Source organism: Parus major, chromosome 2 (genome assembly GCF_001522545.3).
Source record: "Parus major isolate Abel chromosome 2, Parus_major1.1, whole genome shotgun sequence".
Classification (NCBI taxonomy): domain Eukaryota; kingdom Metazoa; phylum Chordata; class Aves; order Passeriformes; family Paridae; genus Parus; species Parus major.
In genome coordinates, this window is record NC_031769.1 from 148617111 (window position 1) to 148642953 (window position 25843).

Below are 25843 nucleotides of genomic sequence, written 5' to 3' on the forward strand. Positions count from 1 at the left end.
GTTTTATTTTTTTCCCTCTTTGTCTTGACTGGTTTTTAACCAGCTTTCTGGGATTTTTGGATGCATACAGAGAATCATCATCATCATTTGAGCCACTTGCAAAGTGTATAAAATGCCACAAATCGGACATCAGGGGGTCAGCAGTTCCCGTGGGCACAGAGCAATGGAGAAGTAAAGGAGCTTTATGCCAGAGGCAGACTGAGTCAGTGAGATCTCTATCCAGTCCTAAATATTGCGAGGAATTCGGAGGTGTGGGGTATGCTCAGGGTGATGTGCTCAACTGAACTCAACTCGAACTGAGAATACAAAATAGAGGGATTGTGATGGGTGGGAGAGTTGATGTCTGCAGTTATATTTAAAGCACAGCTGATCTTCACCTTCTGAAAGTCCCATTTTCCATTCATCTGTCTCCCCACACTGATGCTAAATGCCTTCAAGTCCCATTTGTTTTTCTGGGATCTTATTTAATTCAGCTGCTTCCTGAGCCTGTGAAGTGAGGCAGCATTTCTGCCTGGCTGGTTTTTAATTGGAATTAGTTTTCAATCGATCAGATCTCCTAAATCATAATCTCAAGAGGTGCTGATGCTGTTTAATGTCAGTTTGTGTGTCTTTACCCTTACTGGGAACTCATGAAGGAGGATGAAACTTACCCTGCAGAGGGGTTTTGAGAAGAGCTGGCCACTCATTCCAGTTTCCACTAGACAGAGACTGGATTTGTAACAATTTGTGGGAAGGAAACAATAGGATGGACTCCCCATCCCTGGAAGTGTTCAAGGACAGGCTGGACAGGACCCTGAGCAATCTGGTCTAGTGGAAAGTGTCCCTGCCCATGGCAGGGAGTGGGATGAGATGATCTTGAAAGTCCCTTCCAACCCAAACCATTCTGTGATCACATGAAAATAAAGAAATTAAAATCATGGATCCTGCAATGACACAGCGACCCTCGTGTTGTGCTGCTCACTCTTGGTCCAGGGGAGAAATTGATGCTGAGCTTTTTTACAAGGTCAGCCCTCCAAATTCATTGGTCTTTCTCTCAAGCAGGATGTGCTGGCAAAGCTTTTGGTAGAGCTGGATCCAAACAAAGTTTGCAAGCCCAAGGACATTCCCAATAAAGTACACAGGGGTCACATAACTGCGTTTTCTCACTGGAACTTTGTTGCTCTGTAAAATTTGCTGCTGACTTCTACCTTTATTACCTGGGTTATGCAATCTACTCCAGGATCCAGGAATGGCAGGGACTGTGGAACAGCAGTGGAGCAGTAGGAGCTGTTTGCCACAGCCTGTGCCCAGGATTGCTGCGCTTTCCCTGCGGCAGGTGGAACACAGGAAACAAATAAGAATTTCACTTAGTGCTCTTAAGAGTGAGTGGGCAGACAGGACCATTTTCACCAGGGTCCTTCTGACTGGCATGGACCTGAAACAGCACCATTTCTGCCCGAAATAGCATGCCACAGGCAGAGACATTTTGTTTTTGCTAAAAGCAAACAGAGTTGCTAAGAAACGAATATTGCAGAGATGGAAATCCACAAAAGGTTTGACAGTCGCCGAATGGCGCGCGGCTTGGCAAACGTGGCCAAGCAGCCAGCCAGGAGGAGACAGACAATTCCATGGTGCTTCCAGCAGGAATCCCATTATTTGTTCTTCTCATCTTGCCTCCATCAAGCACACTGCTGATGGGGACTGAAAAAACAGGAGTGTAAGAGGGACAGGGCCCTGTGATCATAGAATCATGGAATGGTTTGGGTCGGAAGGGACCTTGGAAATCATCCAGTGCCGACCTCCTGCCATGGGCAGGGACACTTTCCTCTATCCCAGGTTGCTCCAAGCCCCATCCAAGCTGGCTTTGGACACTTCCAGGGATGGGGCAACCACAGCTTCTCTGGGCAACCTGTGCCAGGGCCTCACCACTCTCAAAGGGGAGAATTTCTTCCTACTCTCTAAGCTAAATCTGTGCATTTTCAGTTTAAAACCACATCCCCTTGTCCTGTCCCTATCTACTCATGTAAAAAGTCCCTCTCCCTCCTTTTTGTAATCTCCCTTAAGGCACTGGGATGCTGCATTGAGGTGTCTGCAGAGTCTTCTCTCCCCTGAGTGGTCTGAACAACCCCAGCTCTCTCAGCCTTCAAGGACAGGTACTGCAGCCCTCTGACCACCTTTGTGGCCCTTCATGAAATAATTTGTGTATTTCCACCAGTGATGGCTCTTCTTTAGACTCTGGTCCTGGGGCCCCATCATGAAGAGGACCAGTGACCATGTTGGTGCCACTTTTCCCAGAGTGTGGGGACATCTCCTTATGTTTGAGGAGCCTTTGGTGACAGTGACCTCTTGCAGCTACAGAGGACTCAGGTTTTCACCTGCACCACGTCACACATTAGGCAGTCAAATTTCAGCTGCCTCAGCTCCCCGTGCTGGAGAAGAGATCTTACATAATTTCCATCTCAGATGATAAATGACAAATGCTCTGTACCCTAAAGGTGACGTTCATCATCTTCGTGACTCTGTGCATGGGGTTTCTCCCTGAACGATGCTTTGAGAGCAGTTTGGGTGAAAAAAAATCCCAGAAATATGAGACATTTGAGGGATTGCTGTCCCCTACCGGGGCACAGTGCCTGGTTTAAAGCTTGAGGCACCAGATATCAACCCTACCTGTAAGAGCTGAAGAGCCATCCCTGCTCTCCAGTGCATTGCTGCTATTGTTAGGTGCTCTCTCCAGGAAGGTGGGGCTGGGGGGGGAAAGATACGAAGTATTAAAATAGAAGATAGGAGCAAAGCAAAGTGAGCCAATCCGGCTAATAAAGGATGCCAGGAGTTGGTGTTAATTTGTGTCTGATTTAAAGTGCTTGGTGGGTGGAGAGAGAACAGCCCACAAGAGGCAGCTGGGCTCCTTTTCCATCCCCCAGCCCTGCTGTTGGAGCGGCGTGGTGGGGGAAAGAGGAGCACACAATCAGGCGATTCATCCCCACGCTGTCGCACTTTGCAAAGGCAAAGGAGAAGGAGGGAAGGAGGGAGAGGGAGAGGGAAGAAGATCCAGTTCTCATGAAAGGCACTGGCAGCAAACTTTATGCTCCTGCTCGCCTAACCAGGTCAATCCGCTCTACCCACGTTTACCGGCTTTTTGTGAGTTACCAAAGGGCAGCCCTGACAAAAAAAAATTAAAAAAATTAAAAAATGGATTAATGCTTTTCCTCACCTTGCTCTTTGGGTCAGGAATGCTGAGGGTTGAGGGAAGTGCTCTGATCTGCTGGCAGGGGTCACAGTCTACTCAAAAAGTTGATGATTTATGGGCAGAGAAGGGTAAGACAAGGAAAAGCCCCTCCATTGGTGTGGCTCCAATGCAAAAGTCTACCTGATCCCACAGAGGTGATACCTGGATTTGCTCCCCAGAGGAAGATCAGAGAGCTGAGGCTGCCCGGAGAGGCTGTGGACTCCCCATTCCTGTAGGGATTCCAGACCAGGGAATCCCTGGACAGGGATCTGATTAACCTGGTCTAGTGGAAGGTTGGACTGATGACAGGGGGTGGCAATGGGATGGTCTTTAAGGCCCCTTCCAACCCAGACCATTCCATGATTTTGATTCTCTGTCCTCCCCCACCCCTCAGTTCCTGCAGTGACACCTGAGAGAATTCCCCCTTTTGCTGTCCATGTCCATGCACTCCCTCTGAGGCTCCATCTCTCCCCATAAATAACTGAGGGATTACAGGCAGGCACGAGAGTGGTCCTGTGATCATCCAGACCATTTAATTATTTCCACGCTCCCTGGTGAAGTTTTGGCCCAGGGCGGTGCCAGGACACATCGTGGCAGATGGCTGAGCCAAGGGACTCTCTCCTGCAGCTCTGTGGGATGGGGCCAGCCCCTCTCAGAGGGAAGGAGGGCTGGGGTGTGTCCACAGGCTGTGCCATGCCTGGTCCCAGAGCCAAAACACAGCCCCTGCTTCGAATCCTTCAGCAGCAGAGATGTAGCCTGTGGAGACAGACAGCAAAAGGGCAAATTAGCATTGATTTGGCATGTGGATTCCTGTTCTTCAGGAACTAGAGGAGGGCCATCTGCTCATTGTGTCTGGCACGAGGTGGGGGCTTGCATTCCCAACCAACCTGTGCTGGATTCCAGCCTGGCACTCTGTGTGGAGATGCCCCTGCCCCTCCAGGGATTGTCCTGGGAGACTGGAGACTTCCACTGCGCCCCACTGTGCTGGGTCAGTCTATCCTCTGGGCAAAAAAGGCACCACTCCTCACCTCCTGGAACCTTCCTCATCATTCCTACATTTCCTGGCTCACTGGGGCAGGTTCCTGTGCTGCACAGGTGGGTTTGTCACAGCAGGGCTGCTCAGGATCACCTGGGACTGAGGTTTCCCTAAACACCTTTGGGCTGGAAGCTGGAGGAGGAGCCTCAAAATCTTTCTCTGGAGGAAATGGGACAAGAAGAATTGCCAGCACATGGCTTTGTAGCTGAATTCCCCTCCAGGGTCTTGGGTCTTGTGTAGTAACCTAAATTTAAGCTCTCTTGCCTGCAGACGTCCAGCTGCCCTCCAGCTCTTCAGTCCTGTCTTCCCGTCCTCCGAGGCAGAAGTAAATACTCACACAAATAAAGCAGCGTGTAAAAATCCCAGATTCTGCTGTCATCCCTATGATGAAGCATCACCCAAGCCCTCCTCAGAATAAATATAAACCATTCTCCTTCAGCCCTTCATCTTCATCAGGGCTGCACACAGACAGCTCACTAACCCCAGCCCCGAACCAGCACATCCTCAGAGCTGCACAAATCACTCCAGAATGTCCTCCATCACCTCCTGTGATTGAACAAAACCAAAGAGAGTGAGGAGAGAGGAAGAACTTTGCCTCCCAATAACACCCCCCGCCTGCCCCTCACCAGTAATCTTCTCTCCCACGTCACACTGCTCAAGGGTTCCTGGAGAGAGGACTGGAAAGGGGAACAGAGTACATCTGTCTCGTTTATGCAAATCCTGAACTGCCTGTCATGAGGCTGATGGATGAGATGCGAGGAATAATCCAGCTTGTTAACGCCTGTGCTGTGATTGCATCCCTCTGCCAGCCTCTCTGCATTCCAGCATCCTAGGATTTGTTACAGGGCAGCCTAGAAGGCAGTTTCTGCCCCGAGGAGTCTGAGAGGAAAAGGGGAGTCTCCAGGGAGCACAGCAGGCAGGATCCTTTGCTGTCCAGCACGGTTAGCTCAGGAACTGCCCTGCATGAGGATGTGCATGGCACTCCAGAAGAATTTAGGTCAGGGCAGGTCACCATCCATCCCAAGGGCTGCTTTCCCACAGAGCAAAGAGGGAGGATGGATCAGGCCAACCCATTTTGGGGTTTTAACAACATGGATGTGGCCTGTGACATTCTTTTAAGTTTCAAGCTCTGTAGATGGTTTGGCAGTGTGAACATCATTTTTGTGGCTTAATATCCCTGCACCTTTCTACAGTAAATGAAAGAATGGTTATTTAGGGATGTTTTAAGAGACACAGAATCATAGAATCATGGAATCAAAGGGCAGACTGGTTTGGAAGGGATATTAAAAGATCATCTACTCCATTCCCTGCTTCCATGGGCAGCAACATAGCGTGGCTTGGTTGGAAAGGACCCTGAAGGTCATCTGGCTGCTAAACCTCTGCCACGGGACCAGGCTGTTCAAAGTCCCATCCAACCTGGCCTTGGACATTTCCAGGGATGGGGCAGCCACAGCTTCTCTGAGCAACCTCTGCCAAGGCCTCACCACCCCCATTGTATAAAATTCCCTCCTCATATCCAACCTGTACCCGCCCTCCTTCAGTTTAAAGCCGCTGTCTCTTGTCCTGTTTCCACAGGCCTTGCTAAGAAGCATCTCCCCCTCTTTCTTACAATCCTCCTGTGTATTTTGAAAGCCTGCAATGAGGTCTGCATGGAGCCTCTTCTTCTGCAGGCTGAGCAACCCCAGCTCTCCCAGCCTGTCTGTGCAGCAGAGGGGCTCCAGCCCACGGATCATTCTCTGGATGCCCTCCTCTGCATCCTCTCCACCAGGTCCATCTCTTTCCTGAGCTGAGCAATCCACCACTGAGGCCTCACCAGAGGGGCAGAATCACTTTCCTCACCCTGCTGGCCACTCTTTTGAAGCATCCCAGGATCTGGTTGGTTTTCTGGGCTGCAGTCTCATGCTGCCAGCTTGTGTCCAGCCTCTCATCCACCAGTATCCTCAAATCCTCCTCAGGGCTACTCTTCACCCATCATCCCCCAAGTCTGTACTGAAACTGGGGATTGCCCCAACCCAGGACTGCCCAAATCCATCTGGATGACCCACAAGAGGCTGAAGGAAAAGCAAAGAAAAGCCCCCCTGAGACTGGCAGTTGCACCCAGGCCATCCTGCTCGAGAGCAATGGATTGTCCTCCCCTCCTCTGATTCCCTAATCCATTTTGTCACCCTTTTATGCCTTTAACCTCCACAGCATCCTGTGGCAACGAGGTCCCCAGCTGAATTATGAGCTGTGTGAAAAACTACTTCCTTCAGCCAGGCTTTGGGGTCAGTGAGGATGGCTCCCAGCATCACGAGCCTTAATTCACTGCTGCTCCCTGCGTCCCTCGAGGACCTCGGGGAGAAGGTGCTGCAGGAACTCACATATTTATCTTTCTTCTGCTTTCTAAGTGCAGGGTGCAGACTTCTGCTGCCTCAAGGTCATGGCTGGATCCAAAACCATGGAAAATTTGGGCTTCAAAAGGGATTTGCTTTGTCTCTGTTTCTTTCCACCTTCAGGGGCTGTGCTCAGCTTGGTAGAAAGGTTCCCTGCTCAAGCTCAGATACTTCTGCTATCTCCTGACTCTGGGAAGTTCCCATTTGCCTACTTTAGTGTGGTACCAGAGACCCCAAAGCCCCTCATTTCAGACCCTGTGGAACCTCTCCCTTAGCTAAAGCAGCCCTGGAATTCAAGTTATTTTGTGGTCCTCATCCTATGGACAGTGAAAGTAAGGCCAGGGATGGTCACAGTTCTGGTTTTCCTAAAAGGACCTGCATTCCAAGTGTCTTTTGTAGGCACAGCCTGAATCTCCATCTCCCTACTGCTGGAAAATTGCAAATCTGAGCAATAGGATCTTACGGTACTTCTGTGTGCAATGACGTCCTCACTGGGCATTGGAAACTGAATGCCTAAAATTACAAGCTGAATTCCTGTTGTCAGAAGGGGAAATGTTCCCAATCCAGTTTTAACTTTGCTGAGACAGCAGCATTCAAAAACAGCATGGTGCACCTTCAGGGTTGATGTAAAATTGGACTCTGATGCAGTCTTTCCATCTTTTCCCAGCTGCCGCCTAGGAAATTTATCCCCATCACTGGGGGGGTACAAACATTGTTTGTGTGGTGGGGGGAAACTGAGGCACGGCCATCCAAAGCCATGGAAGGAACCAGAAGAAGAGCCCACATTAAATTTTCTGTACACTGGGGCTGCTCAGAGGCCTCTGGTCATCTCCTGCTGCTGACCATCCCCAGCCAGGTACGAGCTGGAGAGCAGCCAAGTGGAAAGCTCCTTTCCTGCTGCGGGGAGAAGCACTAGGACTTGAGCTTGTGCAGATCCCAGCCCCAAGCTGGTTGCAAAATCAGCTCTTTGGGTCTTTGCCTCCTTTGGTTTCCCTTGGGCAGCCCAGCTCTGAGGTGCCGTGGGACAGGAAAAGTTTGGGTTGGAAGGGACTAAAAAGACCATCCAGTTCCAGCTCCCTGCCATGGGCAGGGGCACCTTCCTCTATCCCAGGGTGCTCCAAGCCCAATCCAAGCTGGCTTTGGACAATTCCAGGGGTGGGGCAGCCACAGCTTCTCTGGGCAGCCTATGTCAGGACCTCCCCACCCTCCCAGGGAAGAATTTCTTCCTAAATTTTGGCCTGAAACACTGACACATCACTGCCCACCCATCTCAGGACACTTCCTGGTGAGGATTTTGCCCCAGCCAATAATCCCCACCCCAGACCACGCCAGGGCACAGCATTAAGAGCATTAAGCCCTGTGGAAGGCTGTTCTGCTTTGGGAATAGGCATTTTAGCCACAGGAACAGGAGCTGTGTCAAGGCTCTTCTCCTCAGGGGCCAGAAAAGGAGCCTGATGAATGTGGGATGCAGGAGTGAGCAGTGTCAGGACGTGAATCCCCAAGCCCAGGTTTAGCTTTGCCAAACGTCCCCCTGCACATGTCCCTGTGCAAGCCTGAGCCTCACCACGCACACACAGCCCCTCCCTAAACACCCCCTGTCCCTGGGGGGTTCCCACTTAGCTCCCCAGCTAATGCCAGTGCTTTTAACCTCCAGCTGAATTCCCAATCGATCCCATCCCGGTTCCCAGCTCAAATGAGCAGCGATGGAAGCGCTCCTGTTCACTCGTCAGGGTGACCTTGCCCTCAGAGGCCCTCTTGTGTAACCCTCACACTCAGGAGCAGGCTGGTAACGAAGGGAAAAAGACCCCAAAGGGCTGGCTGTGAGCAGGTGGGAATAAGGGAATGGAGAAAATGGGATTTTTCTAGGATTTGCTGGCGTAGAAGCCATGGCATTTCGGGTGTTGTTCCTCAGGTGGAACCACTGATGAGGATGGATGGGGGTTGGACTAAGCAGGGAGTGTGAGTGATGCTAGCATGGAGGAAAGGCTGATCTTACCAGGGTCAGAGGGACTGTGTATTCCCCTGGCAGGGAGGAAATGCAGGCTTGCTGTAATCCCACTCTTAATGGGGATTTAGTCTGCTTTTCTTAAACTGAGGTAAACTGAGGCAGGGTGAGATGTAACATTACGGCCTCCATCAACAACCTTCTGCCAAGAACCCCCACGTGCTCCTTGACTTTGCTGTGCAAGGACACCAAATCTGCCCCTATAAAATCCTTGAGAAACTCCCAAGTCCTGCCAGGGCTCCCAACAGACAACACAAAACATCCTGCACCCATGCAGAGGAAAGTTGAGGACAAAAACAGATGTGGATTGGGATGAGGTGATGCTTAAAAGACACCAAGAGCACAGAAAACCCCGGATGAGGCTGTGTGGGAGCCAGCAGAGCCCTGAGCTTCCTTTCCTTAGGCAGCCACATCTGGGGGCAGATGGAGCACAGCTGGCCCTCCTTGTTGGCCAGGCTTTTCCCTACAGAATTTTGACTGGATTCTAGATTTTGAGGTCCAGTCTTTGTGCTCAGCTGTCCCCTGACCCCACTCACCAAAAAAAAATAAATCCAGAGCCAGGAACTGAGCCTGACCTTCCAAACCCTGAGAGCTTTAGTTATGAGCCTATCTATAGTTAACATGATCTGGAGCAGACACCTTAGTCTTTAAATTAATCTCATTTTGGGATGAAATCCTGGTTGGTTGGAAATGAATCATCATCTCCAGCACTCTGCTGGAATTTTTCAGATCATGGAGCGCTAAGGGAGAGCAGAGGATGCTTCTCACATCCATTTTTTCAGGTGGGAAAGAGCTGGCAGAGATGCTTCACTGAGAGTGTGCACAAATCCTGGAGCCAGGATTCAAATCTGGCCTCTGGCTCCCCCTGATTGTGTCTCCCCATCTGGCCAGTGCTGAGGGAGATCACAGATGGGAGGGTTCAACCAGAGCTCAGGGGCTTTGGAGCTTCCTCGTTGTGGTTGAAAGCCTCTCAGGGAACCCCAGGATGATCCATTTCTAGATATTTCCCATTTTCCATCCCTCTCTTTCCCCAAATCCCCTCTTCCAGCCTTTGAAAGTTGAAATAGGATCAGGATCCTGACCCCACAAGCCAATTTCCATCAGAATCAAAATCTTCTCACCCTGTTAATGCTGTTCTGCAGGCTGCTCCATGTCTGCTGGGGTCCACCCCTAAGGCAGGTGCCTTTCCTGCCTGGAGCTGGGAGAAAGTTGGGATGAAGGATGCTGGTGTGTGTATATATGGAATTTATTAACACAGAAAGGTGAGGTTTTGGCTTTCTCTGCACTCAGGAGAGTCAGAGAGAGGCAGGGTGTAGCACATCAGTCTCTGCAGTGATGGAGCAAATATTCCAGGATGTGAGGGGGCCATGGAGAAATCTGTGGTTTGAAAATCATGGAGTTGTTTGGGTTGGAAGAGACCTTAAATATCATCTAATTCCACCCCCTCTGCCATGGGCAGGGACCTTTCCCTTGCCCAACCCTCTGACTTGCCTTGAACATTTCCAGGGATGGAAAATGGGCCATAAAAAACAAGACTAAGGAAAACCCCTGATTTTGAACACCCATTTTATGGAAGTGATGGTGCTCCAGAACCTCCCAAGCTCCATGGGAGCCTTCCAGGGTGTAACTCCTCTCCCTGCAGCCCAGCAGAGCCACTGCAGCCAATGCAACACCCAGATCTGGGCCCTTTTTGACTCCTCTCTGCGCTGTCAGCTCACAGATGCCACCGTGTTTTTCCAGGCATTTCCACTCTGCTTTGCTCCCTCACCAAAAAAGAAAACCCAAAATTTCCAAGCTGTTGCAGTTTTTTTGTTGTTTTTTTTTGTCTCTGCTAACAGTTCCTCGCAAATAAGGGCAGAACAAACTCCTGTGTTTCCTCAGAGTGGCAAGGGACGAGCTTTTCAGGGCCAGGCATTTTTCTGCCTCAGGCAAAAAGGATATTTAGTGTGATATCTGGGGACCTTCTTACAGGAAAATGGGAAGCCCCAGGAAAGGAGGATTAGCTTGATGAGAGTGGTTTTCACCCTGCTGGGATGTCAGCCGTGCACCAAGGTCAGGAGAAGGAAAAGCAGGGGGAAGTAAATCTTGGACAGCGGCACATCTGGAGCCAGTGGACAGAGAAGGGGCAGCTGGAAGTGCTGAACCGGTGGGAACAGATCAGGGAGAGGGTGCGGGAATGGTCCTGCAGGCAGCAGTGGGGAAGGATGCCCTTTCTGCAGTCATCCTCATCTTTTTCTTTCCCCCCCCCTTTTTTTCCCCCAGTGGGGAAGGATGCCCTTTCTGCAGTCATCCTCATCTTTTTCTTTCCCCCCCCCTTTTTTTCCCTCCCATGGAGTGTTTGTGAGCCTGTGGGTTTGTGTGCATGTCTAAGAGTGCCCTCCATTGGCCACATCCAGGCTGCTGCTCCAGGATGTCACCAGCACAGGGATGCTCCACCAGGGATGTCACCCTTCCCTCGTGGGAGGACTGTGCCATGCAGGGACTTCGGAGAGCAGGACGTGGCAGCACTGCCAGCATCCTGCAGGCTCCTCCTGCCCAGGCAGAGCTGAAATCTCTGGGCTGGGCACAGCTGCAGAACTGGGCACGCCAGTTTGGAGGTGTCCACCTTGGTGGGATGGGGTGAGTCAGCTGGTGGGGCCATTCAGGCAGAGGGTGAAGGCTGTGGGTACAGTCAGGCAGAGGGTGAAGGCTGTGGGTACAGTCAGGGGTGTCCTGATCCCTGCTCACACATCCCACACTGCCTGTGAGCCCAGGATGGCTCTGGGTGTGCAGAACTTGTGCAGGAATCAAGCAGGAACACGAGGGTGGTGACAAAATCCAGGCTCAGATCTGGATCATTCCTGCAGGAAGACAGGGCCCACCATGGTGGTGTGTGGCCAAAGCTTGGACTTGGTGGCCTTGGAGACCTCTTCCAACCTTAATAATTTGATTATTCTAAGGCTTGCAGGCTCCAGAATTCCCTAGGACCAGTGCAAACTGGATCCTAAACTCCTTGAGCTCCAAAATTCCCTGGAACCCGTGTAAACTGGATGCCTAAACCCCTTGGGCTCCAAAATTCACTGGGGCCAGTGCAAATTGGAAGCCTAAACCCCCTGGGCAGCCCAGGTATAACCTGTGATTTTGATTTGAGCTGTGAAGGTCTGTGCCAGTGGATTTCTGATCCAGTGGATGCCAGAGTGGGATGGCAAATGCTCAGCAAGGAGGTAGAATAAATTTCCAGGGCTGTGTCCCGTTGTGTGAGGGTGCAGGAGCCTGGCTGGAGGTTCACAGCTCTTCATAATCCCCTCCTTTGTCACCCCTGGCACCTGCACAAGGTAACCAAGGCAGAAGGAACATTCAGACCAAACTTTTCAGCCTTTTTCTGTGTTTTTTTGGAATGAAAAACTATTTTTCCCAGGGGGACACACACATGAAAGCAACAATATTTTGGCTTGTCCTTGAGAAATGCAGGCAGAGGACAGCCCAAGGTGCTCCAATGTCACCAGCTGTCCCCAGGCTTTGTTCTGCCAGACCCATCTCCCAGGCAGAGATGGAAGGAAAGGTCAGGGGAGGTGTTGTGTGCTCCAAGTTGGAGCCAAAGGATGGGACCAGGCAGGGATGTCTCCTATCACTCAAAATTCCCAAAACAGCCAGGCTACCTAGACACTGACAGTGGGGAAAGCCAAGGGAATGGGGGTAAATTTGACCGTGTGCCATGGAAATGTGACGTCCAACACTGCAATGATCTGTTTTCTCACTCATTTAACATCACTGCCCCAGCTGCAGGCTGTAGCCTGTGGTTATATGTCCCCCTTGGGGTTGTTCTGGGGTGGAAATGAAGGAGATGGATCTCTGCTGACATGCATCACAGGTGCTTGTTGCATCTTCCCTCCCTGCCAGGTCCAACACCTGTTGAGCCAAAGATCCAGGTCTGGAGGGGTCTTTGCCCATCCACTCCTGCTCTGAGTAAAGATTCCCCACTTCAGCAGGGATTAGTTGAAAGAGAAAAAAAGAATATGTTTATGCTCCTTATGTTGGAACCTTCCAGATGGGACTGCACTGAGGGGAAATCAATTGTGAGACCTAACAACCGTATCAGGTCTGGTTAAAGTTTGTTGGATTTTATGGTGCTTTTCCCAGACATGGGCAGTGAGGGGGAATTTGTTTTGTGCTCTCCACATCCTCAGAAAGAAGCAGGTCTGTGGTCAGCGTGAGAAAAATTGAGTTTGTGGAGAGCAGGAGGCCTGGGCTGAATCCCAGGCACTGAAGTCACCATTAGGGACTGGATTTCAAAACAAACCCTGTCTCCTCATCATCTGGTTGCTATGGAGGCACTGCTGGCTCCTGCTTCCAACCAGGAAAGGCAGGTTTCTGGTCTGGACCAGAGGTTAAGATGACAAGAAAGATAGAGATACTATTTACCAAGAGCATGGAGTGACAAGACGAGGGGGATTGGACTCCCACTGACAGAGGGCAGGTTTAGATCGGATATTGGGAAGAAATTCTTTATTCAAGAGGGTGGGGACATCCTGCACAGGCTGATTCTGGATTCCCCATCCCTGGAAGTGTTCAAGGCCAGGCTGGATGGGGCTTGGAGCAAGCTGGGATAGTGGAAAGTGTCCCTGCTCATGAGAGAGAATTGGACAAAATCATCTTTAAGGTCCCCTCCAATCCAACCTGCTCTGTGATCCTTGTGGGTCCCTTCTAACTCAATATATTCCATAATTCTGTGATCCCTGGCTGGCTCATCAGGGTGAAGGTCGGGTAGAGGTCGGATTTGCAAACAGAATGAGCTTTTCCAGCTCTTCCCTAAGAGAGCCAGTGACCCCTTTCAGAGTCTCAGATAAAGCAAGAGCCTTTCAGCTCCCCAGTCTAATATTTAAAGCATTCATGGTCCTATTTAGACAACCCCTCCTGCTACTCAGGAAATTTAATTTATGAGATGTTTGGTAGATGCCTGTTCTTTTCTTTGCAAACAAGACCAGGTTTCCATCCCCTTTTCACTCCCGAATTCTGGTCCCGGAGGCAGGCAGGAGCCTGGCAAGGGGAGGTTTGCACTGTCGAGCTTTGTAGACTGCAAACCAGCCAGGAGTGGGGATCTGACTTGTAAAAAATTTAAGTCCAAATGCATTTGGACTTCATGCTGATTAGTGTCAGGTCTAACACACACTCAGGAATCTGGTGCAGTGATTTGAAGCTGGGATGAAGCACAGTTTGCAAAATAGCAGGTCTGAGTTTCGAGTTCCCTAACCCTTTCCTGCCCAAAAGAAAAGATTTTGGCAGAAGAAGGGACAAGCCTTTGATACGGAGCAGGGAGAGAAACTGAGTGAATGTGGAGGTGCATTTAGCTTCTCACCTCTTCCCATATGCACAGGATGGTCAGTGAGCTTCTCATCTCCTGCTTTCCAGTCTCTCCTGGGGCTGGGTTTAGCTGCCCGAACTGTGGATTTGCTGGGAATTTTCTGGGAATTTGTACGGCTGTGCTGGAAGCTCCCTCTGTTTGCAGCCTGGGAAGGCAGAGCCTGGCAAGGGCTGGGAGATGACAGCACTGGGACAGCACTGGGGACATGTGGGGCTGGAGCTGCAGCAGTGCCCGCAGTGAAAACGAGTTTTCCCTCCTCCCTGCATGCAGGTGTGCCTCTCCATAGTCTCTCACCCTAATTCCTTCCTGGCAGTGCCACCCGGATCATGGGAAACACATCCCAGCTGATCTGAAATATTTGGAGGTTGCAGCCCAGGGCAATGTTTGCCCCTCCGGAATTGGGCTGTTTGCATTCCAATGCAGAGGCCCTGAGCCTATGAAGTGAGAAGTCTCCCGAAATGATGGCAGTTGTCTGACTTGACAGGGGGAAATCTTCCTCCCAGGTTCCCCTTTGTCCTTTGGAAATGGGACGGAAGATCTGTTCCGGAGGCAGCAAGTGCTGCAGGGCCAGGATGAGCCTCACCCAAAGGGAAACGCCTGATTTTTCTCTACCTGGGATGAGCTGAGAGGGGAAGAAAAGCTGGAAAGGAGGGAGGGAAAAGGTACCGTGGCTGTGACATCAGCAGTGAAGAAGTCCTGCCCCAGACTCCGAGGGTCTGCCCCTCCTGCAGCTGCTAACAGAGCCCCTCCCCAGATCTGGGGGTGGACAGCTTCGGGAGGGAATACAAGATAAGGAAAGTCCTACTACTGATCGTATTTCCCCTTCTCTCCTGGAAAGAGAGGAGATGGAGGGAAGGAACCATAGGAGAGTCTTTTTTTGGGGTAAGAAAGAGGGAGATTTACACGAGCGCAGAGGAGCCTCTTTGTCATGGTGGGGGAGCAGGGCTCTGGGCAGCTGGAGGAATCTGTGCCACAGAAGTTGCAGGGAATGTATCCTCAGGGCATTGCGGGGTGGATTCTACTTTGGATGAAGGGTTTTGGGGGCTGAAGGAGGTCCTGGGACTGGCACGGAGGGCTCCCACTCTCTGCAGATGCTCTGAGCCTGGCTACAGCACCACAGGCTTTGGGGTGTTCTGCACTCAGGAGTGGAAGGAGGGGTGGATGCTGAGGTGGGAAGTCATAAAATCTGTCTCTTGTCCTTTTGTGCTCCTGTACTGGGTGTGCAGCTCCATCCATTATCCTGTCTGGCCACAGGGTTACACCAGAGCTGGGTTCCTGAGCAACAACTCCCTTCCCTGCGCTGTTTTGGTGGAAGGGAGGGAGAAAAGGCTAAAAAACAAGTGCTGGCAGAAGGAAGAGAGGAGGCAGAGCCCAGCTGGCCATGCTGACCTCCAGCCCACGCTCCCCAGGTGCAGCCTGAAGTCAGTGTTGAACCAGCATCCTTGGGATGGAGAGAGCTGGAGGCTCCCTAAGCCAGATACCCATCCTGTTTTATTTGGGGAGATGGTTCAAATTCACAGTCAAGGCTCGGCTCAGCAGAGGGGTCTGCATGGGCAGGGGGCACTGAGAAGGAAAGCAGGCTCACAGCTATGTTCACCTCCGGGTGAGTCACAGTTTTGGGCCCCTCCTGGGTTTGGACACCCCCAAAGCAAGCTTGGGGATGGTGATGTGGGGTTGCATCTTCCCTCGGTGAGATAGGCTGGGACTGGGGCTGCTGTCTGGGTTCTCAGCCGTGTGAAGGGTTAATAAATAAAACAACATCAACAAAGTACCGCCAAATCCCAAATCTCTTCTCTTTCTCTCCCCTCCTCCTTCCCTTCCCTTCCCTGTTTTTTTCCAGGTTTTGTTTATGGCCACAGGAGGGAGCTCAAATCCAGACATGGGAGGATCGGCTTGATTTCAGATCCAGAGCCTCTTAAACTCTGCTTTTCCTCTAAGCTGGTCCCTGTTATGTCCAGGATCTGGCACCTGCTTGACATTTACTTTGAGTTCCAGAGGACCAGAGACCTAGGATGAGGAGCATTGGATCCGCCCTGAACCTGCTTTTGGTATCGCCACTCTATTTTGTGTGGACCGTGGTCGCTCTGGACCTGGCACAAACTCCCTGCACCACTTTGGTCCAAGGGAAATTCTTTGGGTATTTCTCCTCCTTCGCCGTCTTCCCGTTGAACTCCTCTCTCTGCTCTTGGATTATCCAGAACCCCGACCCTCGCAGGTACACTTTGTACATGAAGATCCTCAAACCCTCCGGCGTATGTGACCACCAGCACATCCGCACCTACCAGTTCGACTCCTTCCTGGAATCCACCCGCACCTACCTGGGCATGGAGAGCTTCGACGATGTGTTGAAGCTCTGCGATGGCTCCACCCGCTTTGCCTTCCTCCAGTCCAACAAACAATTCCTGCAGATGAAGCAGACGGCCCCGCCGGGCGTGGACACCTGGCCCATGCGGTGGAAGCCCACCAAGGCTCAGGAGAGGGACTTCTCGGTGGAGTATCTGGTGGTGGGCAACAGGAACCCGAGCAAAGCCGCCTGCCAGATGCTCTGCAAGTGGCTGGACGCCTGCCTGGCCATCAGCAGCAGCTCCCACCCGTGTGGCATCATGCAGACCCCGTGCTCCTGCTCGGGAGGGGAGGTCCTGGATCAGGCCAGCGAGATCCTGGGCTTCACCAGGAAGAAGGAGGATTGCTACAAGGATGGGATTTACCTGGAGAACTGCGTGAGCAGCCCCAAGGACAGCAACGGAGCAGAGTTCCTGGGTGAGTGGAGGGTGGTCGGGGGGTGCTGAGGAGGGAGGGCTGGTTGGGCTCTCCTCTCACAGGTCGCACGCTGTCCCCATCACCTCTGTGTCCGTATCTGTGGATGCCTGGCATGAAAAACCTCATTTCCCAATCGACAGGCAGCTCAGGTAACATGCTTTTCGTGAGCCTGCGACTGGAATCGCAAATCAGCTGCCCCTAAATATTCCCCGAGTTGTTGCATTCATTCTCGGGGCTCGTTCATTGCTTGTTGTACTCCTGCAGCCTCCGAGCTGCTGAGAGGGAACTTCTTACCTGAGGGTGAGCAGTTTTCCAACATAATTACAGATGTCCTAGAAAAAGCAGGATCCAAGATACCTCCCGAGGCGGGCTGCTCTCACCAGCCCTATCAACCGCTTTTAATTCCTAGGGAAAACTTAATTCTTGGGCCTGGTTCAAGGGGATGGCAACAGAAGAAGCTCTCGTTTTGTTCTCAGCTTCGTTTTCCTTCTGGAGGCTTTCAGAGAGAAAATTCGCCACGCTGCTTCCATGGGGTTACTTGGTGCCTTTGCTGGGGCTCATTCCTCAGATAATTGACTGGGTTTTGATTGTGGTCTTGAGTATGGTGTGGGCTGGAAAGGGACAGGGGAGGTGGGAGAGGCACGGTGAAAAGGGCTGTGAGTCAAAGTGGGATCATCCTCAAGCCTGATTTTGTTGTGGGGAGGAAAATGGTCCTTCCAGAGACCTGACACGGCCTTGGCAAGCAGGAGGGACTCGGGGGGGTCCGAAAGTGAAGCCTTTTTCTCGCTACCTGTGTCAGGTCTGCCCTGGGGTGTTTGTTCTCAGCTCCCAGCACGCAGGTGATGTAAAGCTGAGGGGTGATGCTAAATAGGAATGCAGGTGGCAGGGAATGGAGGCTGCAGTTCAGTGAGTCTCAGACCCTCACCTGACCCCCACCCCAAGGTCTCATCTTCCTCAGGTGCTGGGCTGAAATGTCCTCTGCCGCTAGCAGAAAGCTGACATCTGTCTGGGCCAGGAATTTGGGGACCCTGCCTGAGTTTTTCACCCCTGTTGAGGGTGGGGTTTCTCAGGGTTGTGGGGATGAGGCCAGATTCGTTTTTGCAGTAGGAAGGAGGTGACCAGGCACAGATTCAGGCAGAGCAGAGTGATTTTCCTGCAGACTGCAGCCTGGCATTAGCTGAGAGATTAGGATATGATCAGGTACTCGTGCTTTCGTCAGTGTATTTTGGGGGAGATTTTGTTTCTCACTGATCTGTGAATCAATACATGAAGACACAGCCGAGCCATAAATCCTGCAAATTAGTTCTTCAGTCGTGCTTCCCTCCCTGGCCATGAGCACAAGACTCTCCAGGTTTGGGTTGTTTCTTTAATTTTTTTTTTTTCTTTTTCTTGCAATGCCCTTTTCTCCTGTGTGAACAGCTCCTGAGGAGCCTCCTCGGAGTTCAGTCATGTGTCATGCCTGGAATTTGCTGATTGGGTGATTTATGCATTCCACCCAAGCAGTGTGACCTTTCTCACTGCAACCAAAGGTGAAATTTGAAATAAGATTTTCAGCAAATCCTGAAGCATTCAAGCTTAATATTGGCTTTTGGAGGGATCTCTCCTAGTCCAGCTCGAGTGCCTGAATGTTCCCACAAAGTAAATATGAAAGAGGCTCAAGGGTGGCTGAATCAAAATCCTTTTTGGGTGTCAAATATTTGTAGAGTGGAGATAATTTTTCTGCTGGCTGCTCACATCTGCTCCCTACTGAAGACAGGGAATTATCATCTTGGCTGGTGGGATGCCATCCACAAAGAAACGATGCTTGCAGGGTGCCCGGGCTCTCCATGTGCTGCTCTGTCTGTCACTGTGTCTGTTTTGATTTATGCAAAGGCTTGATCAGGAAGATGGAGGCGAGATCCAATTTGGACAGGGAGTCAGCAGTCCCTTAACAGCGTTTTGTGGGTGGAATATTTTGATAGGGTTCCTGATTTCCAAGTGCTGATGCTGGTTATTGCAATCATTGCTGTTCTGATTGTATTTGTAGCATCTTTTTCCCCAACAAGCTTTTTTTATTTTTTTTTTAATTTTTTTTATTATCATTGCTATTTTTCCCTCCCTGCTGCTTTCTGAGTCATTTGTTGTTTCTGGGGCTGTCTTAACACTTTCGTCTTGGAACAAGTGGAGATGTGTGAGTTGTACTAATCTACTCTGATGACTTTAAAGGCACAAGAAGGAATGTGGAAGGTTCCCTGCCCATGGCAGGGGGTTGGAATGAGATGGTCTTTGAGGTCTCTTCCAACTCAAACCATCCTGAAATACGAAACCTGACTTTCCCTAATGTGCATTTTTATTCCTTGGGTGTGCCCGAAGCAAATGGATGGGTGCAAATCTACAATGAGATGAGATTGGCTCGAGGTCTGTGGGTGAGATCCCTGTGAAAAGCTTCACTCCAAGAAGATCCCGTTGCTCCAGAACTACAGGGACTGTAGAGAAAACATAACTGACAGCCTGCTTTCACTCATGGCCAGTGATTTTACACCTGGCTCAGGTGCACAGGGAAATTTCTGATCATTTATGGACAGACTTCACAAAGAAACTCTGCCAGAGTGACCCTGTCTTATGCACAGCATCTGTTCCTCGGTGTCTGGAGGAAGGAGAAACTGCTCCAAATTTGCTTCCCACATTTAGTGAGACTCTCTTTGCACTCACTGTCCCACACAGACATTGCAGAGGGTGAGCTGCAGAAGAATCCCTCAGGTTTGTCACTCAGATATTTTGGTCTTGCTGCACATGGAGCTTGTCATGGTGATCAGAAAGACATACTTTGGAATCTCGGGCAGCTTGAACTGGGAATGTTTTTCCAGGAGAAGACAATTCCAACATGGAAACCATTTTTGGCCGTTATCAGATCTCCCTTGGCTAATTCAGGAAATGTGGGAAGAAGGCAGAGGTTTGTAGGTCTGGATGTTTAGATGTAAACTCACTTTTCTGGGATGCAAGTTGGCATTCCTGGAATAGGTTTGAGGTGCAAGTGCAGCAGGGTGAAGAAGGGAAAACCTCCTGAAATGCTGGGCATTGGTTCTTCACAGCCTGAAAATGCTGGTGGCCCTCCCAAATGTGAGCTGGCTTCTGTAATCAGAGCTGGAGCTTTACCAGGGATGATGATGTGACCCTGTAATGAGAGAAGGTTAAATGTGTGCTTAAGTGCTGTGCTGAGTTAGGCACTTAATGAATGTCTAATTAGTCTTCTCTCAGTGTGAGCTGTTCCTGGAAGACCATTGCAGTGCTGTCACCTTTTGGTGGCCCAAAAAGCCATCCTTCTCTGGTCCTTCTTCATGTCCCCACCTTGGAGGGATCCAGGATGCTGACTGGAAAACCAGACTAAAAGTGTCCCTCAAAATATATTATTTGCTTCTTGATAAATCAGGTGGCTCCTGGGCTGGAGGGGTTTTAATGATGAATGGATAACTGAAACACAATAATGCTGGACTGAAGTGTTGGGGGTTTTCCTGCCTTTCCTGCTGAATTTTTTCCATTCTTTTGCTGTCCCCATTGCTCTGAAATCAAATCCCCCTTCCTCACACATGATCATCACTTCTGTTTTGTTAGTGGTGTTTCATCTTCCACTTTTAGGTGCTTTTCCACATCTGCTACCTTGATTAAGGTGTCTCAGAGTGTCTGGTCTCTGTTTGGAGAAGCCCATGAACAAGTTCCATCTCCACCCCTTCTGCATTGAGCAGGCTGGATTCCATAAATCTCTCACTGCAGGACACACCCTCCAGACTCCTCTTGTTGTTGGGAAGTTTTGCTTCATGCTTGGTGTGGTCTTTGGTCAAAACATGCTTTGGTCTCCTCAGCAGGGCTGAGCTCCTGCATGGATTTGTGCCTGACTGGCTCCTGAGTGGAGTCCATGATGTGGAAGAGGAACCAGAGGCACAGAAATTAATTAACTTTCACTCTCCCTGCTGCTGGAATCACCTTGGATGGCACAGCTCCTCTCCCCCAGAATCTCACCCAGGGTTGAGATAACCAGATAATTCATTTCCTATGTTTGAGGTGAGCTTGAGTGGCCATGAAAGCTCCAGAGATTGATAAAGAGTAATTGCCCAGGGGTAGATCTCAAACCTCTCCTTGACATCTTCAGCTCTTTATGACCCAAGCTCTGTTCTTGCAGACAAAGCTGTTTGGCTTTGGTTTTGCCTCGGAGTTGGATTTGCCAACCAAATGGCAAAGGGATTTGTGTGAGTGCATTTTCATTGCCTCTCAGGAACGTGTGCTGCATTCCAGCTCCTCACTTCTCCACCTGTGTTCATCCCTGTTGTCTGATCTGGACATCCCTGAGAGCAGAGGTTGGATGTGGTGAGAGATCGACAGCAAAGGGCAAGGAAACACTGATTTCTCCTCGTGTAAAATTTTCCTGTGTAAACTGCTGAAATCATTGGAGATTTTACCTGATGTCCCCCCAGCTTAATCCAGATCTCAGCAGCTGACAGCAAGACCTGACAATCCATCCCAGATCCTGGAGGAGGAGGTTGATTAGAGCCTGGCTCCAGCAAAGAGGTCCCGTTGTCACCTGCAGGGAATCCCCACTGTTCCCATATGGGCAGCTCCTGCTGAGAATGTCCCTCCTGCCTGTGGATGTTTTATGGATGAGGCAGATGTGGAGAACTCCTCCCTGGGGGCTGGAAAGTGGGGATCTGTCTCAGTTAAAGCACTCAGATCTCTCTGACCTGTAGGAGCCCTGCCTGCCCCCCTGTTCTCCTCTGGGATCAACAAAGACCTTACACATGGAATGGAATGGAATGGAATGGAATGGAATGGAATGGAATGGAATGGAATGGAATGGAATAGAATAGAATAGAATAGAATAGAATGGAATAGAATGGAATAGAATAGAATAGAATAGAATAGAATAGAATAGAATAGAATAGAATAGAATAGAATAGAATAGAATAGAATAGAATAGAATAGAAGAGAAGAGAAGTTTTCAGTTGGAAAATACCTGCAGTGATTATCTAGTCCCACTGCCCGACCAAAAGTTTAATTAAAGGCATTGGCCAAATACTTCTTAAGCACTGGCAGGAATGGGACATCAACCACCTCTCTAAAAAGCCTGTTCTGATTTTTAACCAGAACCAGGTTTTCTTTCAGCAAACAAATCCTTCCTAATGTCCAGCCCACACCTCCCCTGGTACATCACGGGGTCCCAGGGAGAATTAAGCATGCCCGCACAGCACTACAGTGAAGTGACAGGGCAGAAATTCCCCTTGTCCCGGCTGATTTCAGCACTGAATCCATCCCCGCCGGTGTCTGTGCAGAGATGGGGAGGAGAAAAACGAGCAAAGTGATCAGTTCCATTGTGAACCCAACAGCTTGTGGACATGATCACAATGCAGAAACATCAGCAATTACCGGCTCAATGCGCTGTCATTGTCGCAGGGAGAGTAAAGGTGGAATTTACATCCAGTTGCCCAGAGAGTTTCACAGGCAACTACTCCTGTTATTGCAACGGGGACTTTTACGGGTAATTTAATGAGTGGCAGCCTGGTGAAAGGCTCAGCTTTTCAGTTTCCCTTTTATTTTTTTTTTCTCTCTCTTTTTTTGAATTTTCAATTTTTTAACATCCTCTCATATTCAGGTTCCATAGCAGTCATCGCAAAATATTTTGTATGGGAGTACAAGGTGAAATTTAGGAGCAGGGAAACACTGACTGACCAGAGTCAAAATCATCACATCTCCAGAGTAGTTTTCTATTTATAACTGCAGAAAATGACGATGATGGTGCTGACACCTCAAAGGGAGAGTGCAGAGAGGCATTCCTGTCCATTTTCACCACCTATTCTGAATATTTGCTCCTTTTCACCACCCACCTTGAATATCTGCTGTATTTAGGTAATAGGAGCAGGCTGAAAAATGGAAAACTTTTCTTAGAAGAGAGGAACCGGGTCCGTGGAGATTTTTGAGTGTTTGATTCATCACATCCTGAGAACTGCCCTACTTGGGACCAGTGAACATTGAACCAGTGAATTTCTCTGGGTTTGGACTGTATAAAATACGTGAAAAATCTAGTAAAGAATATGTATGATGGAAAGATTTTCTCTGCACAACCCGGGCAATGTGTGGATGAAATTTTTTCTGTTGCACATCCTGGCCAGAATAAAGCAATGCCTTGATTCTCTAAGACTAAAAATGTTGGGGAGTTTCTGCTTTTCCTGCAGATTCGGTGACACTTCCAGAACATGACCAACACCTCTGTAACTCATCTCTTTTCCCATATCTTCCCATTCTTACAGTCAGTGAAATTTTGACATCTACGGGTGTTGATTAGCAAGCTTGGGATAAATAGGTTAGAAACCTGGTTTGGGATTCTCAGCAAGCATCCAGGGGAGGACTCAGCAACTGTGTCCTCCCTGGGGTGGCTCTGCCAATGTCACCTCCAGCCTCTGAATTTCCCTTTTGGCACACTCTCTTCTTGCAGACAGCAATCTGATACTGAAATCCCATATTTTACCCTTCAGCGCGGTGAGACAGCCAGGCTGGGAAAGGACGTCCTTTAGCACATCAGAATTGCAGATCTGTTGAGTTTAAATATATTTCTTTGTGTTCCCTGGCTCGAGTTTCAATAGAGCGATAATTGCCACACACCTCATTAAGCTGAATGCTCTCAATAGGTCTTGAGTGGTCCATGTCATTAAACAAACAGTTACTGGCTTGGGATCTGCCCGGTGTTTAGAAGCTGTAAAGAAGGGACCTGGAGGCTGTGAAAGCTGCAGTTCCAGCTTCCAGAAGAAATTGGGCTGCCCTGGCAGCGTGGCTGCTTTGCCCCGCTGTTTCCAGGGCACTTTGGAGGTGTTGGATCCTTCTCTCTGCCCTGAGGCAGGAACGCAATTACTGGTGCGAGTCCCTGGCTTTTTCGCCTTGCTTGGATGAAGAGGGGAATGCCCTGGTCTCTTCCAGTTTGAATTTGGTAGCTGACACTTCCCCACTTGTTATTTTGGGTCAGGAGTTCGGGTATGTTTGTGTTGAGGGTGCCCAAACTGGAGAAGGATGATGAAATTAAGTGTATGGCACTGAAGACAGGAGAAGCAGCTGGGAGCAGGGGTGCTGTCACTCGGGTTCATCTCCTGAATCTGAAGGTTCAAGATGCAGGGTTTTGGTCCCTCAGCTTTTGCTGAGACCCTGAGACTGATCAGAAAAGGACCTATGCAGAGATTCTGCTTCAGGATCTACTGGAGGCTGGGATAGGACAAGGGGAATGGTGATTCCACCACATTTCCCTGTTTAATCTGCTCTCCCAGACTAAACCCATCCACATGGAAGGCTTTATTCCATTACCTGTGTGCACTTCATGTGCAGCTCCATATCCCAAGTGCCTGCTGGATGAAATTGGGGGTTTGTTTTGGTACCTCCTTCCCGTAACTTGACTAAACTTGTGACCAAATCTGTCAGCAGAATCCCGTTCCTACCAACGCTGGTCAGAAGTAGAGTGTGGAAGAAAGGCACTTCAGGGCCATGGGGATGACCAGGCCAGGTTCAGGTTGGCTGTTAGACCTCCATAAATGCCCAGCCCAGAGCTCAGGTGGGTTAGGAAGCAGCTCAGGCGTTCTCGGAGCTTCACGGCTTTAAAGTTAGTGCCCTGTGAGGCAGCCAGGCCAGGAGTCAGGGGTGATGTGCATGTGAATATATCCACAGACAGAATTATCGTGTTGTAATTCTGGAATTCTGTAAAACTGGACACTCCAGTCTCCATGAGCAGTTCCAGTCCATGAAGGTCACAGAATCTCAGAGTGGGTTGGGTTGGAGAGGAATTTCAACGTGTCTCATTCCAACCCTCTGCTATGGACAGGGACTTTCCACTATCCCAGCTTGCTCCAAGCCCCACCCAACCAGGCTTTGAACACTTCCAGGGATGGGGCATCCTCCAGTTCTCTGGGCAGTTGTGCTTGGTGGAAGTAGTGCTGGATGGTACCAGTTTGATCTTGATGCCCATTAACCTTGGGCTGGGACTAAACAATCTCTACAGACCTGGATTAGAGAGGTTTTTGCACCAGAATTCCAGTTTTTGATCTGCTTAGAAAAATGCTACTGGCCACTCCCAGGAGAAGAACACTCAGGAAGATGTGCCAGGACTGCTGTTCACAACTGGGTTTATTCAAAGCTTGTCTTCTACCCTATTAGCAGGGCTCAGTTAAAGAATTATCAATAAATTGATTGATGACAATTTCTGTCCACAAAATCCTCTCCCTTCTTCCCTTTCTTTCTCATTTGTTTAGTTGGCTGGGTTTAGCTGTTTTTGGTGTTTTTTTCATTTTAATGTCCTGCTTGGCAGGAATTCATGGAATCATGGAATGGTCTGGTTTGGAAGGGACCTTAAACATCATCATCACATTTCAACCCTCTGCCATGGGCAGGGACACCTTTCACTATTCCAGGTTGCTCAGAGCCCCATCCAACCTTGGATACTTCCAAAAAAAAGCTCTCCCTGGAGCTTTATTTTCTCCAGGCTGGAAGACCCCAACTCTCCCAGCCTGTTTTTATAGGAGAGGTGCTCCAGCCCTCTGAACCTCCCTTTTAGGGTCGACCAAGATGAGCAATCGATGCTGTGACTTGGGATCAGCGATGTTTGAAGGGGAAGGCCGACAGAAGGCAGCAAAGGAGCTGTTCAGGAGTATGGCTGGGTGTCTGGGAGGGGCACTTGAGGAAGAAGAAAATATGCAGGGGCCAGGAGAGTCCCTAGGTAACCACAGAGAAGTCATTAAGGAGATTGCTTTTCGCGCCTCTGTGGTTTTGGGCCACCGAGGAGCTCAGGAGGCCTCTCTGGGGACTTCACCAGCTGCCTCCATGGACTCACCACAGCTGAGGAATCATCAAGTTGGAAACAGACCTTGTGGGAGAGCCACACTGGATCCCACCCGCTCCTGGGCAGGGATGGATTTCCTGTCTCATTTACTGGCTCATTTACCTCATATACTGCAGATTTACCTGCAGTGTTCCCCTCTGTGCCACCCCTTTCCTCCCACCAGCCCTGGTGTCCCTGTCCCAGCTCAGCAGGGTCATGTTCCAGCCTGTTTTCACTGGAGCTGGAATGTTCGGTGTGAGTTTTGTCTTGGCACAATCTGTTGCCTTTTTCTTGCTTCATGGC

General features: G+C 50.0%; 1 protein-coding gene across 10 annotated transcripts in view; it reads left to right on the forward strand.

Moving 5' to 3' along the window:
- ADGRB1 (adhesion G protein-coupled receptor B1) overlaps window positions 1–25843 on the forward strand; it is a 280813-nt gene that overhangs the window by 62650 nt on the left and 192320 nt on the right. For all 10 annotated transcript variants that reach the window (XM_015617986.3, XM_015617989.3, XM_015617992.2 and 7 more), the window contains exon 2: window positions 15800–16719. In XM_015617986.3, the coding sequence (XP_015473472.1) occupies window positions 15972–16719 (748 nt within the window). In that variant the 5' untranslated portion in view covers window positions 15800–15971. The remainder of the gene's footprint in view (window positions 1–15799; window positions 16720–25843) is intronic.